This window comes from Alternaria burnsii, assembly GCF_013036055.1.
Source record: "Alternaria burnsii strain CBS107.38 chromosome Unknown 715, whole genome shotgun sequence".
Lineage (NCBI taxonomy): Eukaryota > Fungi > Ascomycota > Dothideomycetes > Pleosporales > Pleosporaceae > Alternaria > Alternaria burnsii.
The window spans coordinates 858,896-876,574 of NW_024066116.1; the positions used below are offsets into that span (position 1 = coordinate 858,896).

The following is a 17,679-nucleotide window of genomic DNA, read 5'->3' on the forward strand; positions in this document are numbered from 1 at the left end:
GGATTAGATTGATTTGGATAATGGAGGCATGAAGTAGGGAAATTTGTGGATGCTTGGAAGGCAGATGTTCGTTGCTTTACGTACATACGCAGTGTAGGTGTTTTGTGCGCGAGATTTGGGTAGTTCTTCGGCATGCGGTTGGCTTGGCGGACTGCGCGCTGACTAACCGCGATAACTGGAGGTCAGAACCCAGTTCTCGACTCCATAATAGTAACACCCTCTCCATCGCAAGTTTTGTCTCAGCGAAGGATGAGGTGTAAGAAACATCGTTCGCGACTACTTGCCGTGAGGTGTGCTCAAAGGCGCGCGACGCGTTGATTGGCTAATCTTGGAGCTTGGGTCGCGTAAACCTTCCGATCTCACTCATCCTTCACGACAACCACAATCGCAGTACTATCTAAACAGCTCACTTGTCATCAACTTTGATTAGACACCAGGGCAGCAAACAAGTTCACGGTGTCCATTGTGAAGATGTCACGGCCAGCAGCGCGGAAAGCTGCACCTAAGGGGGAATACATTGAGACCGTATGTCTACCTCCTCATAAACATTTGACATCAACAACTATCCCACGTACACTTTGCTCTTCGTCGTCACCACCACCTCCACTGCGTCGATTTCCGATGATCGTATAGCGTATAAATTGTCTTATACTAACTCCTCTCCACAGGACTCTGGCAACAAAGTTTCGAGGCGAAGCGCCATCACCGGAACAGCCAATATCACACTAGGAGGCCGCACCGTCATTATGGCAGACGTTCAACTGCGTGGCGACCTTCACCCTACGCGCTCTGCACCCTCTTCTTCGGGGAAAGATGTAACACCGACTAGCATCAGTATCGGGCGGTGTACGGTGATTAGCCAGGGAAGCGTGATTAAGCCACCAAGTCGGATTAGCAGAGGCCAGGTGCATTACTACCCTATGAAGATTGGGGACAATGTTTTCGTTGGTATGTTGGCATCGGTTTTCTAATTTTTCCTTGCTGCGTCTCGTCTAAGATGGGGTAAGTTTTGCGAACGGCTGAGCTGAACAAGTTGCGCAGGACCAAACTCAACTATACAAGCTATCTCCATTTCCTCACATGTGCATATTGGCCAGCACTGTAGTATTGGTGCTTTTGCCATTATTAAGGAGAACGTCAAGATATTGCCGCATACTGTCGTGCCACCGAATATGGTGATCGCGTCGGGATCTGTGGTTGGGGGCCAGCCGGCGAGGGTAATAGGTGATGTAGGGGAGGGCTGGGGTGTTAGCGGAGGAGGCGGTGGTGGATTGGGTGTTGGCGGTGGTGGCGAGGAGAAGTGGGTAGAAGGTGGAGACCTGAGGGAGCTGGTCAGGAGTATTAGATGACGGGGAATATGGGTGTTCGTGAGGATGTGCCACAAGGACTGGGATGATATCCGTATGCATCAATGTCTGTTCTCTAGGTATGGCGCTATAAAGCTCTGAGTTTCTTCGAACTAGAAGCCTACCACATGAGAAAGTTAGATGCTATCCCAAGCAGGTGCAAGGGGAGCAAGTTGATAAGCCAGGATGCGATATAATAGCTAGCTCGTGTCTTGCGAGGTTCAACGACGTTGTAGCTCGCTAATGCCACTGAAATACCATCTCTTCTTTGAATATATGCCCCACAAAAAACCTCTTCCTTATGAAATGGGGGGCGAGACGTTCGGCTGCAAATATGTAACGAATGACAGAGCATGGAATAATCCGATCGCGAGAGTCAATCGCTACATCCAGCGTGTTGCTCCTGTTCCCATTATAGCTTGACGTCACCGTTTTAGTATCACAAAGATTGTGATCGTCCTCTGATCATACTATACTAGTCTATGCGAGATAGCACGAAGTCCGTACTGAATCAATGGGCATCGCCGCCCAATCTCTAAATGAGTCGTAGCACCTATATGGCCAAGATCACTTCAGTGCACGTGGCGCTCGTATATCGATCGCAGCGAAGCGTCTCCATTCTCTATCTCAGCCAGTACTAAAGGGCCGTTTACAACGGAAATGTCTGTTACTAGCTACACCATTTCTTGGTTCTTCTGCGCTTTGACCTCCATAGTAGTTAGCTCAAACTCCCTCTTCTGGTAGATACCCTGAGTGTCCCACGAGTCGGGATAGGCCTCGCTTTTCGTGTCAACAGTAGTTCGTCCATTGGAGTAGATGTGCGCTTTGTGTGTAGATTTAGTGCCAATGGTCGGGCCAGGGCCGAAGCCGAAACCGAAGAGAGATGGGACTCTATGTGATATTAGTGATTCCGCGATGATGAAAGCAGCAAGTAAAGACGTACCGGCTGCGTCGTTGGGTCCCTTCTGCAGTGGACGCCAGCTTCTTCGAAGTAAGAGAAGTCTTGATGTCCCGCAAAAGAGGTCTCAAGACAGGTATACACTGAACAATGATGGTGCCGACGATCTCAGAGGAATACCAGATGTTGGAGTGCGCGTTGCGCCAAAAGTACCACTCGTCCTTTTCGTTGCCTTCGTCTTTCCAACCTGTACGTACAGCAGAAACGACTGCGACCAACATTCCCTATCCGAGAATTAGTGATTGTGTTTTGAGACTGAACTAACGACGTACCAGACTCATAGCAACGCAAAGCCCAACCTTTTCCACTCTGCGCATATCGAGGTTCCATGTGATGACCCAGGGGAAGACAGCGAGTATAAAGTCCATGATGATGTTGTAAACATTGCCACCTTCCTTGAAATCGTCTCTGAATTTCCCGTTGAGGCAAAAGTCGAGGCGGTACCAGACGTCGTAGGATGGCTTCTCGCAAATCTTCGCCCATTGTAGAACGACCTTGGCCACCATGTAAGCATTCATACTGCCGATGATGAACCATAGTATCCATTGACCCCAGTTCTTTGTCAGCTTCAGCAGAGTGACAGCGAAGGCCGATTTCGTGAGGGATTGGTTGATCAGGGTTCCACAGGAAGTAATGTTGATGAGTATGTGCATGCGATCGTCCCATTTGTCTGCCACATAGCCCGTGGCGAACTCGGTGGTTATTATGGCGTTGTTGACAGCTAGTATGACCTATAATACCGTCAGCTACCGTCATCTATAGACAGTACATATGCTTACCCATGAGACAAGGAGAATATGATCATCCCACCAGAGACCATGGCGACGAGTGATCTTGATCCATATCCGAAGCGCGAGGAAGATTGATGCGCCAGCAAAAAGTGTCCATAGTCCAATGTTCAGCTGAAGTGAAGGATCCACGTAATGGTGACCAGAATCATCGTGCTTTCGACGGGAGATCATCTTTTACCCAGCGGTCGGAACGGGATACGGCATAGAAGCGAAATGAAGAAGAACCAAAAAGAGCGTGATGTAGTCGCAGACCTACAAAGTTTAAGGAACGAACGAACGAATGCTCCGGCACTCTGCACTGGATGACCGGGGTGGTGAAGAGAAGGAACGACAGACAAGAAGCGCCGTAAAGTGCGAAGCGGCACAGCTAGATCAACCTTTGCACATCCCCGTGCAAGGATTAAACGGATTTCCTGTTGTTAGTACTGATCACAGCCCAGCCAACATCAATCTGCTTGAGATTCCAGACTCGGAGGTTTTGAAATGAGTCCCATCCAGAAGGACGATTGGTGGAACCACTATCCCGGTAGTAGTCAAGCCTCGGGCGCCGTCACACGATAACAGCTGTGAAATCCGATGGATCCTGGGGAAGGCCGTATTTACTAACTGAAATAGAAACTAGCTGATGAGGCGCACATGGCGTGGGCTGACGCGGAAGCTCCCCGTTGTTTAGACCCGTTGGAAGAAGAAACAGAAACTGTTCGTAAGGTCTTTAAGCGATGTTTTGACATATGGATCAGCGTTGGCCATAGCTACTGCCACGCGGTATGACAAGGTTTCACAGATATGCGAAACATGGAGAATGCCGTGTATACATTGCAAAGGCGTGCGGGCGTTGCTGCGAACTGGCCAAGTGCCGGATGCGCCACTGCAACTGTGTACTGGCGGAGAATTCGCAATCCCAAGTGATCCCTGGAGCGGCTCGAAATTAAATCGACGCATTGCATCACGATGCCAGCTGCGCCGAGCGGATGGTAAGGGATGGGAAGCCCCCAGGAATACCGCAGTTATGCCGTCCAGTAATGACTAGCATCCCCAGCGCGCAGACTTTGCTGTTGGGATATTTTGGCAGTGCTGAACGCGAATTCGGTAGAACGCGAGGGAGGGGTCGCGAGTAAGGGGGAGAGAGGCCTGTTTCAAGTTGACAGATGCCAAGTTCAACAACCGATGCACTATTTCCAAACGGGTAAGGCATATCCGAAGGCATGAACATGGACGTCATTGTGTCGGGCGCGCCACGAACACCTCCCTTCTCCTTACTCAGTTCAGCGCCCTAATTTCAAGGCATGCTTTCAAATCTACATCGGATGTAGACACGCGATTAGCGGAGGTCGGATCAGAACACTACAGCAAGCTCAAAAGTGTGCCTAATACTGATTCCAATGGCAGGGAAATCACAATCGGAAGTACCTAGGTATGCAAGATTCCTCCACACTCGAGGCTTGAAGGGAAGACTACAGTGTGTATAATGGAAGTTATTGTTCCGCATCCAGTCCCATCCTGTCCCTTTCTTTCATCCTGGTTTTCTGTCAGCTTCTTGAGATGTTCTTTCCGTCTTCCAGTTTTTGCAATTTGTCATTTTTTCTAGGCATGTAGCATGCTTTCAGGACATGCGATAGTCAATGCAGCGAAGGGCATAATCCGTTTATCACACCCATGGTTGGACAACAATCTTCTTGCCACTGACTCCGCTGTGCAATTTCTCGATACCCTCGGCGACGTTGTCCAAGCCGCCGATGACTTCCGCTGGAACACCCTTTAGCACTCCATTCTTGATAGCTTTTTCCAGAAACCCGCCACGCGCGAGGAAGTACTCATGCCACTCTACGTTCTCCGGTGCATGCGTAGAGAAACGATGAAATTGCGTCGTAATCCCTTCGGGGAAGTCTTCGGCCTTCATACCCGTCATGACCAGCGGCAGTAAGGTAAGGATGTTTGCCTTCGTAACTGGCTCATCTACTGGTGCGAGTATCTTGACAAGAGTGGATAGTGAGGGCTTGAGTGCAATGGTGTCAAACCAGTAATGAATAGGAAAGAGATCGCGGATTGCACCAACGGTTGCTGGGTCGCTGTGGTCGAAGACATAGTCTGCACCACACTCGTGGAGAAGATCAAAATTGTGTGGTGAACTTGTACTGATGACGGTGTATCCGGCTGCTTTCGCGTAGGAGATGGATAGAGATCCCGTAGCGGAAGATCCTCCCCAGATCAGAATCTTCTTTTCCTGTTCGCCTTCCGGTAGCGAAGAGGCTGGTATAGTGGGGCGATGCATGTTCAGTGTTGATGTGGCGAACAAGGCTCCTGGAGGCGTGTACGAAGCCAGAGTTACAGCTTGGGTGAACTCAGTGTCGCCAATCTGGCATGATGCTTAGCAAAGAAACGGTCTGATCAGGCTCAGTCTACTTACTTCAACGACTTCAGACTCATCAACGATGGTGAAGCGCTGCAGGCCACCGTACTTAGCCTTCTTGTGCGAGAAGATCTTTGTGCCGCACACTATCCGATCGCCAATGGTGACATTGCTCACGCCGGGTCCGATACCCTCCACAACACCTGCAACAGGACTACCGAGGACTGCAGGATATTCTACAGGGATCATTGAGAACTTCGCACATTTTGCATCTGCTGGTTGTATGGCGCAGGCGTGAACCTTGACAAGTATCTCGCCCTCTCCAGGCTCTGCTAGATCAGCATCGCAGACGCGAAACTCACCCTTCGCAGTTTCCAAAAACGCAGCTCGGTTGCTCATTCTGAGAGCTGATGTGGATTTATGCGAAGCTTAAAATCGAGTCGACAGTGGTAGACTATTCCCAACGGCACGAGTTTGACGAATCCGTGACCTAGACAGATACCGGCAATCATATTGTTATATACTTACCTAGGTCTTCTTATCAATCTTTGGAAAGGAGTAGTGTTCAGTGTGTAAGCTGACTGCAGGAGTTTCGCAGAATCTATCCGAATGGGGAATCGGCCTTTGGATATATTGGCTTGTGAAAGTGCGATGGAAAGCACCTGCATCTTGGGTTGTCCTTGACTTTAAATGCACCTCATACTTTACAACTCCCGTCGACCTTGAAAGCTAAGTATGGAATTGTCATCTATTGAGACAGGATCGGAAGAGGTAGGTGGATGGTTCAGATAGCTATATTTGTCAACGCGAATAAGTGCGCTAATCACCTGGTGTCAGACCCCCGCATGGCCCCTGGACTCCCAAGGTCGCTTGTCATTTGCACTCTTAAGCTCAATCCTTCGGCTTCACAGCTTCCCCGTCAACTCACGTCCCGCCGACTCAAAATATTTATGTTCACGCCATCGGCACGACGCGATTGTCAATACCTCCGACTCGTTACCGAGATTGGTAATGATAGCCACGGTTAGCATAACGTCCATTCGAGATGTATTCATACCGAACGAATGTAATCTGGATTAAACCAGGACCCAAGGTCTATGTGCGACGAAAAAATGTGTTCAGTCACGATGCGTTGCCTGAGGAGGATGAGCTGAATTACGATCTGCTTCAGATTGATGGACGCTGGAGTTTTGACCTAATCGAAGACGATGGTGAGGAATATGGAACTAGCTATGATGTGCGTTAAAACAGTGGGCTCAACTTCAAAACGTCCACCGACATTAACGTCAAGCGCTATGTTGCCATAAACACTGTATCTCGATGTTTAAAAGCTGGCTGCGTCTTCTGTAAGTTTCTATATCGTGGTCTCAGATGGTTGAAGGTGAAAGAACCCCTCAAAGCAAGTTTCTTGGTGGCATGCGGGTTAGTGTATCAACTCATGGAAACCCTGTTGTCCACATCAGTGGTAGAAACACTAATGACGAGATGTATTGTTTTACTCAACGTACGATATCTTCGCAATATGACAGTCTATAAGTTGACAACGACAGAACGGAGGCAATTTAACATACAGAGAGCGTCCTCTTCTCTCAGTTCTACCCGAGGGTCGCTTGGCGCTAAGACTCACATTCGTTCTAACTCAGTTTTATGGGTTGGCTGAAGACCGCACATTGTACGAGAATCAGATTCTGATATGTGCTTTCTTCGATTGAGGAGCTGGTTGCACGACTACCAAAATAATCACCCTTGTGCCAGACCCGCACCTCTTCTCGACTCAAGTCACACAAACGACTCATAGACGCGAGAAATTCTAAACATATTTGTCTCTGTGAAACCTGGAGACTTCCATTGCTGGATATGCCGTACCCTATGCTATCGCACTGCTGGAGAAATCTGAACATTGCAAATTTTTGTGTGACTCGAACACATACCCGCAAGCAGCACTTGGAGTCCATATATTGGAAAACATCCCTAAAACCTTTTGGATAACGACTATTGTAACTCCCCGACTGGGTCTGGGCTTTTCGTGGATAGATTTGATATGTGTTGTACAAGACGACGTGGGCGACTGAGCTGAAGAATCGTCCAGAATGTCCCACATTCACGCTAACGTGGCTTCTAACATTGCCGCATCCGCTGCAGATGAATTCACGGAAGGCTTCTCGGGGGTGTGACGTAATCGAACTGGAGACTTGAGCCCTACTGCGGAACCAAACCTGTCCCTGCGCATTCAGAAAGACTTTCGTATCCCTACTCGCTACTCAATACCCCGCCTCAATTGAGACTCACGTAAGCTCGACTATGTTAGCGATCCTACGTCCTTCGGACAACTCTATTGCACCAAGGTACGCACAGACCAGCGCGGTATAGACAAGGGTAGCTTGAAATGGAGAATAGAAAGGCTGGAAGGCATGCATTGGTTTCTAGCAGCTATCTAGCTAGCAGAGAGTACAGGAAATTCTTAGAAGCAAAAGGTCGACAGACCAAATCTGTTTGCTTTGTGAGAATCTTGACAGGAGGCACAATCAACACACCAGAACATGCTCGTAGCAGACACATTCGAATTCTGGTGTGCTAATATATCCTTCATGTAGCGGCTATGTTCGATGATATTAGTTCAGGAACAGCCTTCATCAATCACGTCTTACCGCCCACTTTACCGTAGCAAACTCATCACCCATGTTCTCAGAGTCCGGAACGCCCTCACATCTAGTTATCAACGGTAAGCAGAAGTGCCTCGTACTTCTGCTTCCAGTAACGGACATCGTTACCACCACTAACACCAGCTCCTACGCCGTTGGTCTTGGAGACTTTGGCTTCAGCAAGCTCCAGTTCCAGCTTGTTGATAGTCGCGTCCCTCTCAACGACGTCTCGGCGCAACTGATCAGCCTTCTTGTAGGTAGGAAGCATCTCTTTGTACTCCTTATAGGAGCGCTATATAGCAAGTCAGTACAGGTTGATAATCGCTTACTGACCGGCTACTTACCTTGGCCAGATCAGTCCACTCCTGTAGAGCGATTTCGAGATCCTCAATCTTCTTCTCTTGACCACGAATTGTCTCCTCATCGTTTGGAGACGAAGAGCCGCCTACGGCAGATGAAGTGCTCTTGGAAGCTTTGAGCTCGTCGATCATTGCCTTGAGTTTGGTGTTCTCATTCTTGAGAAGCTCCGATGTCTGGACAGCCATCCTGTTCTCTTTCATCTTATTGAGAAGTTTGTTGTGAGCCGATTCCAACTGCTCAACTTCCTGGTCTAGACCTTCAACTTTCTTCAGAAGACCCCCTACCTTGGTGTTGGCCTTGTTCTCCTCGTTCTTGCTAGCGTCCAATTCAGCACTGAGGCTGCTTACTTGTTCGGACAAGGTTGATTTCTCTTGGCTAAGCCCATTAATCTGTTCCTCGAGGTTGGCAAGTTTGATGAGGCGCTGCTGCAGCTCGGCATTCTCCTTCTGGTGACGTTCAAGATCAATCTTCAGGCCTTCAATTTGCTTGATTTGCTCGTTGAGTTTCTACGAATACGTTAGTATAGTTGATTAGACTTGCTCTAGCAAGCTTACTTACCATAAAGGCCTGTGCATGCTCAGCCGCCTGGTTGGCGTACTTCTCATTCAACACCTTGTTCTCCTTCTTGGACTTGTCAGCATCGAGCCTGGCAGTGCTTTCGCCTCCCTTTAGCTCGTTGATCATGGTGTTCAAAGCGGTTGTCTTTTGAGTTTCCTTTGCCAATAGGTCAGCAGTCGATTTTAGCTGGGTAGTGAATCGATCAGTAATCTCCTGCTCGGAAGACTTCATCTTAGCTTGAACGTCTTGGAGAGCTTTGCGCAGGGTGTCGCTCTCAGCGAGAAGCTGCTTCTTGGAGTCTACAAGAGTCTCAAGCTCCTTCTCTATACTGGTAACTTTGCGGAGATCTTCAGCCTTCGTTGAGCGCTCCTCCTCCAGCAGCTGCATGTATTTGTCGACCTCCGTACGGAAGTTGCCCTTCTCGAGTGTGAGACGTGAAACGCGCTCCTGTAGGTCTTCGAGCTCCTTCAGCTTGTTGGAGGTCTGCTCCTTGTGCGCAAGGAAAGCCTCTTGGTGCTCAAGAATGAGATTGTGCTGGATATTGACCTATGTTGTGTACGACGTTAGTCGATATCTCACAGATACAAAGAGTCTTCTGAGTATCGCTAACCTTCTTATGCTGAATATTCAGTTCATCTTGTGTATCTTTGATGGCCTCGTTCACCATTGAGCTGTGGTACAAGCTCATGTTGTCGCGCTGTTTCTCGAGGAACACGGGCAACGCTTCCTTGGCCTCATTTGCCGCAGCAAAAAGCTGTTCCAACTCATCCCAGAGGCCGTTGAGAGTCGAAGTGTTCGCATCTGGCAACGCCTCACGGATCAGCTCTAGCAGTCGGCGCGTGTTGGTGACAGTGGATGAGACAGTTCTAGAGAATTTTTTGACGTGTTTGGCAACTTCCTCCTTCAAAACGTTACCCTGAGAAATGGCGAGTTGCGCATCGGCGTTGTGATGAGCTACGTCGAGAGCGACATGGCCGGTCTTTAACGCGGCGATCTGCTCTTTGGTGGCCATGGCGGTATCGGCAGTGGGAACGGCAGCGACGGATGCGGATGCGGCCAATGCTGCTTTCCTCCGCAAGGGATCAGCATACTTGGAGTGTCCGAGAGAAATCGGGCCGCTGTAGGACTGTGCAGACGCCATTATTGAACGTATTGCTACACGCAACGGTCAGCCAGAGCCTACCGTGCTGCACCCCACGGACGACATGCCTGGATAGCTGATTTATGACTTACGATGGACAATAGAGAATCGCAAGAGTTTGATACGGCTCAGTTTGCAACTTCGGGATGCGGTCTTGTTGTTGCTGGGGTGAAGCTGGCGAAGGTTTTGTTGATCGAAAATGGAGGGCAGTCGCGCTTTGCATCACGGCAGCAACCCAGGTAGGTGCTCTCACCACTTAAGCGAGTTGGTGAGAGAGACGCCGACAGACATGGCCTAATCAAAAACATGTTTCCTCACGGTGAAGTGACGATCAAAGGAATACATGTATCAACTACTATCTCATAACTTGCCATGTGCTAGGAGAGCATGTAACAGCTGAGACTGCCGTTACCTTCTTTCACCCTCATAGCGGTTCAAAAGACCTGTCCATAATGAGGCCACGAAGTTGGCAATAACAGACATTAATGAGAGCATATTGTCTCGGAAATTTATGATGCTGATGGTATGCTTGACTACCAGCCAGGCCAGAAAGTGGAGAATTTAGAACAACAGGAGTTAACAGGAATCAAGAGAGAGCGAGACATGAATGCTGATGAAGATGTGAAAATTGACCTCCGGAAATAAGAGATGTAAACAACGACACTCCTCGTTCATGAAGCAGCCAACTGATGGCGCCACCAGATGCGCTCAGCTTCAGGTATCCATTGGTGGTGGCAATCCTTTGGATGTAGTTATCGCATGTTATCAAGCAGGTATGACCAGATTGCAAATCACAAAACGCCGACTGGGGAGGTTTGACCTGTGAAGAGAGCAAGATGTGCAGTCCCCTCCAGGACTTTACCTTGTCGTCTCCACAACCCGCCAAGCTGCATGTGGAACCCAACATGGAATAGCACCATGGCTAACTCGAAATACGATCAACTTCCCCTCAAAGAAACAAAAAGTGCTGACAGAGCTGGTGGCAAGACACGGCTTAAGCCTCGGTTACTGGGCTGAGCACAAAAAGCAAAAAGGCGCGTCATGAAGCTCGCCTGTCAAACCAGGAAGACGGGTCAGGTTCCCATTCGACGTTTACTGTGCGACGGTCACCTCGGTTCGAGATGGGTCAGGGTCGATTGCAGTTTGTCGTGGCAGGCGTGCAGAAGGCATATTTTTGGTCTTCATCGAGTCGATTCAAGGTGGGACATGCAAGTTCCAGACACTCAGGCTCCCGGATACCCGCGCAAGACACGGTCCACCCCTTTGAGGAGTGTTGGAACGGAGCTAGTTCACTGTGGTTTTGGTGAGGCTCGTGGAATGTGTTGCAGTGGGTCGATTAGGGGGCTCCTGGCTATTTATCCACCTGCGCATGGGGAACGGCCGGCTGAACCATGCGAGTGGGGAGTTTGGAGAATGTTACCTTGAGGCGAGACTGGTAAAGTTGAGGTGAATAGGGCCGTACAGCAGACTCAGTGCAGAGGCACGATCACACGCAGCTGGGGAGAACGGCCGAATCGTGGCGTCTTGGACAAGCATTGGAGGGTTGGGGTGGGTCCACTCTCGGAGGTATGGTTGCGGAAAGAGCCGCCATTCAGTGCCTGAAACACAGCTTAAGCTGTACCTAGGCATCTACTCGCCTGCCCTGCAGCATCTGCGTCCAAGTCGACATGGAAGCATGAAGGATTCTGAAGAGAAGGCAGGCAAAAGCTGGCGTTGCAGAGCACGAGCCGGTAGAAACGGCTAGCCATGTTGTACTCGCCTGGTGCCCTGCTAGCAGCGTACAATATCGGCATGCCCCCCTACCGCGGACCAGTGAAACGTTGAGGCACCGGTAGAGGTCCGAAGCATCAGGTTGGGGAGTGAAATTCTAGTCATGTTTCAATGCGACGGCAGCAGGCTTCCTAGCCGGAGTAGTCGTGTAATAGACTTGGATGCAGCGGGAATCGATCGTCACGCCAACTTGCCGTCTCGTGGCTTTCACGTCGACCAGCACGTTGCTGCCGCAGATCGCAGCCCAAAGCAGGATGGACATCCGAATGCGTCGGGCCTGCGCACGCTCGACCTGCCCTTGGCTGCCGCGTCGCGGGAAAGACATTTAATATCACCCTGCCCGCCCAGCTGGGTCCGCGAACGGTGCAGATCAGGGATTGTTCGGCAAAGCACCTGGGCACGTTATTTCTTAGACCAGTCCCATACCGTCCCGGCTGTTTCTGTCGTCTTCTTAGCTTCTTAGTCGTGCATAGTGTCGTTTGCTGTGCCTGTTCACTGAAATAGACTTTTTGCTTCTTCGTCCCTCGTTCTGTCGCGCACCCCATTGCCTAGTTGCTCTCACTAGCACCCTCCACAACACCAGTTGATTGCACCCCCTCCCGACATCCGGTAGCGTCACCCTCCTTCGTTCCAATTATCATACGCGAGTCACGCAGACTAAGACCATAGCTGACACCAGAAGTAGGCCTCGACTGCAACTTGGCTACAGGACTCCGTGTATGCTCGCAGCCCATCTCTAGCGTGTCGCGACTTCCTCCTCTCCATCGCAGCTACCCCCAGCTTTCTCTACCACGTCACTCTCTGCCATTACATGGCACCGGCAATAATGTGCTTCGGACGAAAACCATCTGCCACCGACCCGGAGTCCAGGAAGAATGCCGAGATCGAGAAGAATCTCCGAGGCGACCGGAAGCGGGCTGAGCGCGAGGTGAAGCTGTTGCTACTCGGTATGCATGTCAATTAGGAATCCGGTGATGCAGCGTGACTGAGACAAGAGTGCAGGTGCCGGTGAGAGCGGCAAATCAACCGTCCTCAAGCAGATGCGCATCATCAACGCTGGCGGCTTCCAGAGTCTTGAGCGCAAAACATGGCGGGCTACCATCTTCAACAACTTGGTCTCGGCCTTCCAGACCATCTACGCGGCCATGCAAGAAGATGACATAGACTTTGAGGACGACGACAACATTGTACGCTCATCCGTCGCCTGCCCAAGAACAATGCTAACAAACCGCAGCGGTACTCCGAGATGGTCAACTCTGCGCCCGACATTGGTACCGAGGAGCCCATGCCCGAGGAGTTCTACACAGCCTTCAATTCCCTCTGGGCCGACAAGGGCGTGCAGCTCACCATACTCAAGGGCAACCAGTATGCGCTGCACGACAACTTGAACTAGTACGTCATGCATGGCCTACTCGACTACCCCGACTAACAGCCTCAGCTTCTTTCAGAACATCGACCGCCTGTTCCAAAAGGACTTCCTCCCCACCGACCAAGACATCCTGCGCACGCGATTACGGACAACCGGTATCTCCGAGACCATCTTTGAGCTGGGCAACCTGACATACAAGATGGTCGACGTTGGTGGCCAGCGCTCAGAGCGAAAGAAGTGGATTCACGTCTTTGACAACGTGCAAGTCGTGCTCTTCCTTGTCGCCATCAGTGGATACGACCACGTGTTGGTAGAAGACAGGAACGGCGTAAGTCATCTTCCTGAAACGTACAACCGTACATCCACTAACAGGATTAGAACCAAATGCACGAAGCTCTGATGCTGTTCGAATCCATATCCAACTCCAAGTATTTCGAAAAGTCGGCGCTTATTCTCTTCCTCAACAAGATCGATTTGTTCACCGAGAAGATTGCAGGCGGAATGAGCCCGATCAGAAGGACATTCTCCGACTACACTGGCGACGACAGAGATGTCGAGGCAGGCAAAGAGTTCTTCGCAAACAAATTCCGCAACCTCGTGCGACAGCCCAAGAAGGAGGTCTACGTTCACTACACGAACGCGACCGACACGAATCTGCTCAAGATCACCATGGCATCCGTACAAGATATGATTGTTCAGCGCAACCTTAACGCCCTGATACTATAATAATCACTGATGGACGCCTTGCGCGGAGCCATTGTCGTGGTCTTACACCCGCAGCAGGGAGGAGCGCTCGCTCGCTCGCCCAAGCGAAAGCCAGGGACGCATACCCACCCCGCGCTGCCGATCGACCCACCTGCCCTAGAACTGGATAGTCCACCTGGCGGGACCCGGAGTAGCAACAGACTTTGAGTGGACGAGGAGAGACGATTTCCACGGCCCATTCCATTTTATACCCCTGATATCCCTTTCTCCACTTCTTCCATCTTCGCCAATACTTTGACGATCTCACGACGTAATCTCTGGGTCTTGATTTTGAGTCTTGATCTTGGTCTTTTTCTTTTTCTTTGGTTCTTCTAATAAGCGGATCCGCAATTTTGTAGATTGGATAGTGTATGCAGATCTAAGGAGATGAGCATGTCTTGAACCTGGGCTGCTGGAAGATACAGAGGTTGGATAACTAGCGTCCAATGGGGCTTTTCTGTACCTACCTGAGTATCTTGCCTAGTAGCTCGCTGAGAGCAGCAAGATAACAGATTGGGGTCAGATGATGTCATGTACGAGAGTATATTACACGGCATTTGACGTGCAGAGGAGATGCGAGCAAGTTACAATTTGCTACTGCAGTCTAATATCACAAACTATCTACTCAACTCCGAATGTCCGATTTTCGAATCCTTCCATTCTCCGTATGGTTGCATAGCCTACTTACCTAGCACCATGTTTACAAGGAAAGACATGCAGCAACTTGCACCACATTTACCCTTCTATTTACCCAACTTCCCTCCCCTAAGCGAAAGACGATCGAAGAAGTCAGTCAATTAGTGTGAAAATTATAGTTGTGCCGCAAATCCCGCAGGATCCCAACGCAACGCCATGCATGCGCGGTTGCGGCGTGGTTGACTACAGAGCTTACCAAGTCGGCCAGTCGCCTTTTCGGTCCGTGCCGCTTTTCTTTCCGCGAGCGAGCGGCGTTTGACTCGCAACGTTCCAGTGTTTAATAGAGGGTCTATCCATGGAAGAGAGCAGATGTGGCTAGGCCTGAGAAGGCTTGGCTTGGGACTTGTGGCGTTGAGGGAGGGGGAGGGGGAGGAGAAGTTGGGTGGGTGGGCAAACGCGGGTGGGGACTAAGTTGTTTAGGTAGAGATGCAGTATTGTGTGTTGTGGACACAAGTGGATATTGGATGCTTAGGGTTGAGTCGTGAGGTTTTACGTAGAGTGTTGTAGGAGTGGGTCTAAGGTTGGTGTCATTGAAGGTGGTGTCGAAGGGGTGTGCGAAGTGAAGTAGTAAGAATAGGGCAATCCCTTGCTCGCTTGCTCCAAGGAGGAAGAGACCAGACGACATACGAGACAGAGATAGTGTGCTTGCCATGCTGTTGTGGACATTTGTTCTCTGCAAGTGCAAAGTATCTGTGCATGCCTACTGCAAGTGCGCAAAAAGCATCTGTAGATCCATGTAGACTCGATCCGCAACATCACATCCAAGCCGCTTCAACAGTAGACTAGGCCAGACGAAGTAAGTAGTTGTCTCAGAGTTGTGCGTGTTTTTACCAACATAGCTAGTTTCTCCGTGATATGTTTTCCGTATGATGGTATCTAGGTAGAGTGTCTACTACATTGCATCGTTATATCCTTTAGCCTATCACAAAGTAGCGGGCCGCGGTTCAGTGACGATGCGCATGACATGAGCCATACGTAATAGATCCTGATCTCAACTTCATTGATGATCGTTGAGTGAACCGCTTCCAAAGCTTAATACGGCGTCGTCTGTCGTTGCTCACTCCACTTTCTTTCCGAATATTGGATGAAGATGGTCGTTGACAAGATCCGGACTTGCACTTTAACATGTTCGTCTGCTTAGATAATACAAGAAGACAACCTTTATAGGGTATCGTGTTCGTTTCCAAGTTGTCTATCATGAAGATTCTCCTTGTTCTCGCCCATCCAGAGCCGCAATCTCCGGTTTGCAGCCTGTACAACTCAAGTTTGACTGAGGATGTGAAGACGGAGCCGCATGCTCGGTTTGCTGTGGTTGACAACAGAGAACTGTGGCCACCAAGACATAGAGGCCATGGTAGATACAGGGTTGGAAAGCACTTGTCACATTATGCTGTGAGGTATACAGGAAAGTGTGAACGGGACTGATGATAGAAACAGGACTCTACCGCAAGCAAGGCGTTGGGTGAATCGTGTTGCACATGCTACATAGCAGAGGGGGTGCATAAGCAGGTGAGCGTGACATGTGCCAGTGCTAGTGCCAATCGGGGAAACATCGGCGCGTGGTGACCTGCAGCAAGTCCTGATAGCCGACCGACTTGAGCCTCATCGACACCATCGTCATACCCCAATACCCCTCCACCCAGCCGGCCATGTTCTCGCCCGCTGTTGGCAGAGTCGCCCGCTCTGCAAACACTTTGGCTGCTGCGCCAGCCAACTCGTTTGTCTTCACCCGCTGCGCCCGCTCTGCGCTGAGCACCAGCACTGCGCCGCAACAACCCTTCCGACCCAGTCACCAGCGGCGCTACTCGTCCTCGAAGCCGTCAACACCCCCGAATAGCAAAAAGAAGCCCACCGAGTTGGACCAGAATGCCACAGCAGAGCTCCAGGGTGCGGGGAAGAGGTCCAAAGAGACGAAGAAGCTGAAGGAGCCCTCAACGGCTACTACAGGCAACAACGTGCCCTTTGTACCACCGACAAACCACCTCCGGGAAGACGGTAGGCTGCTACGAGGGTATACACCACCATGCACGTGCTAACACGGACCAGATGTGAAGCTATCTGCCTTCTTCGGCCTCCACCGCCCCATCTCCATCTCGCGCTCCTTCCCCAGTTCGACGTCGACCGCTGAATTCGACGCCTTCTTCGACGTCAACCGGGCAAACGACGTCCAAAGAATGGAAGCCACCAAGGATGTTCTGAGTGGCTTCTTGGACCGCGTGCACGCCGAGATAGATGCGCAAGAGGAGCAGCGAGCCGACGCAATACAATCAGAACAGCGCATCATCCACGTCGATTTCCAGCCAACAAAAGAGAACATCGAGGACTTGGCCGCCCGCCTTGTTCCCTTCCAGCCACCACCGGCACCTGATCTGAATGATCCAGTCTATAGCGCGACTGAGTCCGAGTCCCGCTCTGCCCACGATCTCTCCGCTAGCATCAACCAGCGCATAACCGAAGTCCCACTACCTTCGGAACAAGACCGGCCGAGCACATTCCGCGAGCATGTTGCGCGACGACGATATGGCATGTACATGATCAGTGTAAAGAGGCAACGGAAGCTCAAGATGAAGAAGCACAAGTACAAGAAACTTATGAAGAGGACAAGATTGTTGCGGAGGAAGCTGGATAGGACCTAGTGAGTATATAGCGTGGCGTTACAAGCATGCATGGCCGGGTCAAAGAGAATCATTCCACCGACTCACGGAATGCTGGACTTGGGGCTTCCGTGTTGCCTCGCGCAGGTGCGAAACGGGTCGCCATGACCACGAGTAACACGCGCGGCTCGAACAGTCGCCTCCTCATGGCATCTTCGGTTGACAGAAGGCATTACGAATCTACCCAACTCATTTCTCAATTCCCGCGCATTTTCTTGGTGTTTTGAGCAGGTTGTTTTGATCGCATTTGGCGCCAGACAGGTGGCGTCATCTTTCCCAATATCACCGTCCAATATCCAC

General features: G+C 50.5%; 7 protein-coding genes across 7 annotated transcripts; 3 read left to right on the top strand and 4 right to left on the bottom strand.

Moving 5' to 3' along the window:
• Positions 1-471: 471 nt before the first annotated feature.
• Positions 472-1,349, top strand: GT037_007434 (uncharacterized protein; the record flags this gene model as incomplete). The annotated part of the gene is made up of 3 exons (XM_038932481.1): positions 472-525; positions 669-948; positions 1,042-1,349. 3 exons carry the CDS (start codon positions 472-474, stop codon positions 1,347-1,349), a joined length of 642 nt encoding a protein of 213 aa, XP_038784969.1.
• Positions 1,350-2,020: 671 nt separating this feature from the next.
• GT037_007435 (uncharacterized protein) lies at positions 2,021-3,266 on the bottom strand (the record flags this gene model as incomplete). The annotated part of the gene is made up of 4 exons (XM_038932482.1): positions 2,021-2,237; positions 2,290-2,528; positions 2,577-3,035; positions 3,084-3,266. The coding sequence occupies 4 exons, from the start codon at positions 3,264-3,266 to the stop codon at positions 2,021-2,023; spliced, it is 1,098 nt and encodes a 365-aa protein (XP_038784970.1).
• Positions 3,267-4,743: 1,477 nt separating this feature from the next.
• GT037_007436 (uncharacterized protein) lies at positions 4,744-5,844 on the bottom strand (the record flags this gene model as incomplete). Its single annotated transcript, XM_038932483.1, has 2 exons — positions 4,744-5,451; positions 5,503-5,844. 2 exons carry the CDS (start codon positions 5,842-5,844, stop codon positions 4,744-4,746), a joined length of 1,050 nt encoding a protein of 349 aa, XP_038784971.1.
• A 2,310-nt stretch (positions 5,845-8,154) lies between these two features.
• Positions 8,155-10,146, bottom strand: GT037_007437 (uncharacterized protein; the record flags this gene model as incomplete). Its single annotated transcript, XM_038932484.1, has 4 exons — positions 8,155-8,379; positions 8,432-8,953; positions 9,006-9,551; positions 9,616-10,146. The coding sequence occupies 4 exons, from the start codon at positions 10,144-10,146 to the stop codon at positions 8,155-8,157; spliced, it is 1,824 nt and encodes a 607-aa protein (XP_038784972.1).
• Positions 10,147-12,742: 2,596 nt separating this feature from the next.
• On the top strand, positions 12,743-14,011 carry GT037_007438 (guanine nucleotide-binding protein subunit alpha; the record flags this gene model as incomplete). Its single annotated transcript, XM_038932485.1, has 5 exons — positions 12,743-12,863; positions 12,919-13,103; positions 13,151-13,308; positions 13,355-13,613; positions 13,664-14,011. The coding sequence occupies 5 exons, from the start codon at positions 12,743-12,745 to the stop codon at positions 14,009-14,011; spliced, it is 1,071 nt and encodes a 356-aa protein (XP_038784973.1).
• An 827-nt stretch (positions 14,012-14,838) lies between these two features.
• Positions 14,839-15,377, bottom strand: GT037_007439 (uncharacterized protein; the record flags this gene model as incomplete). The annotated part of the gene is made up of 2 exons (XM_038932486.1): positions 14,839-15,132; positions 15,219-15,377. The coding sequence occupies 2 exons, from the start codon at positions 15,375-15,377 to the stop codon at positions 14,839-14,841; spliced, it is 453 nt and encodes a 150-aa protein (XP_038784974.1).
• Positions 15,378-16,374: 997 nt separating this feature from the next.
• GT037_007440 (uncharacterized protein) lies at positions 16,375-17,361 on the top strand (the record flags this gene model as incomplete). The annotated part of the gene is made up of 2 exons (XM_038932487.1): positions 16,375-16,720; positions 16,772-17,361. 2 exons carry the CDS (start codon positions 16,375-16,377, stop codon positions 17,359-17,361), a joined length of 936 nt encoding a protein of 311 aa, XP_038784975.1.
• Positions 17,362-17,679: the final 318 nt, after the last annotated feature.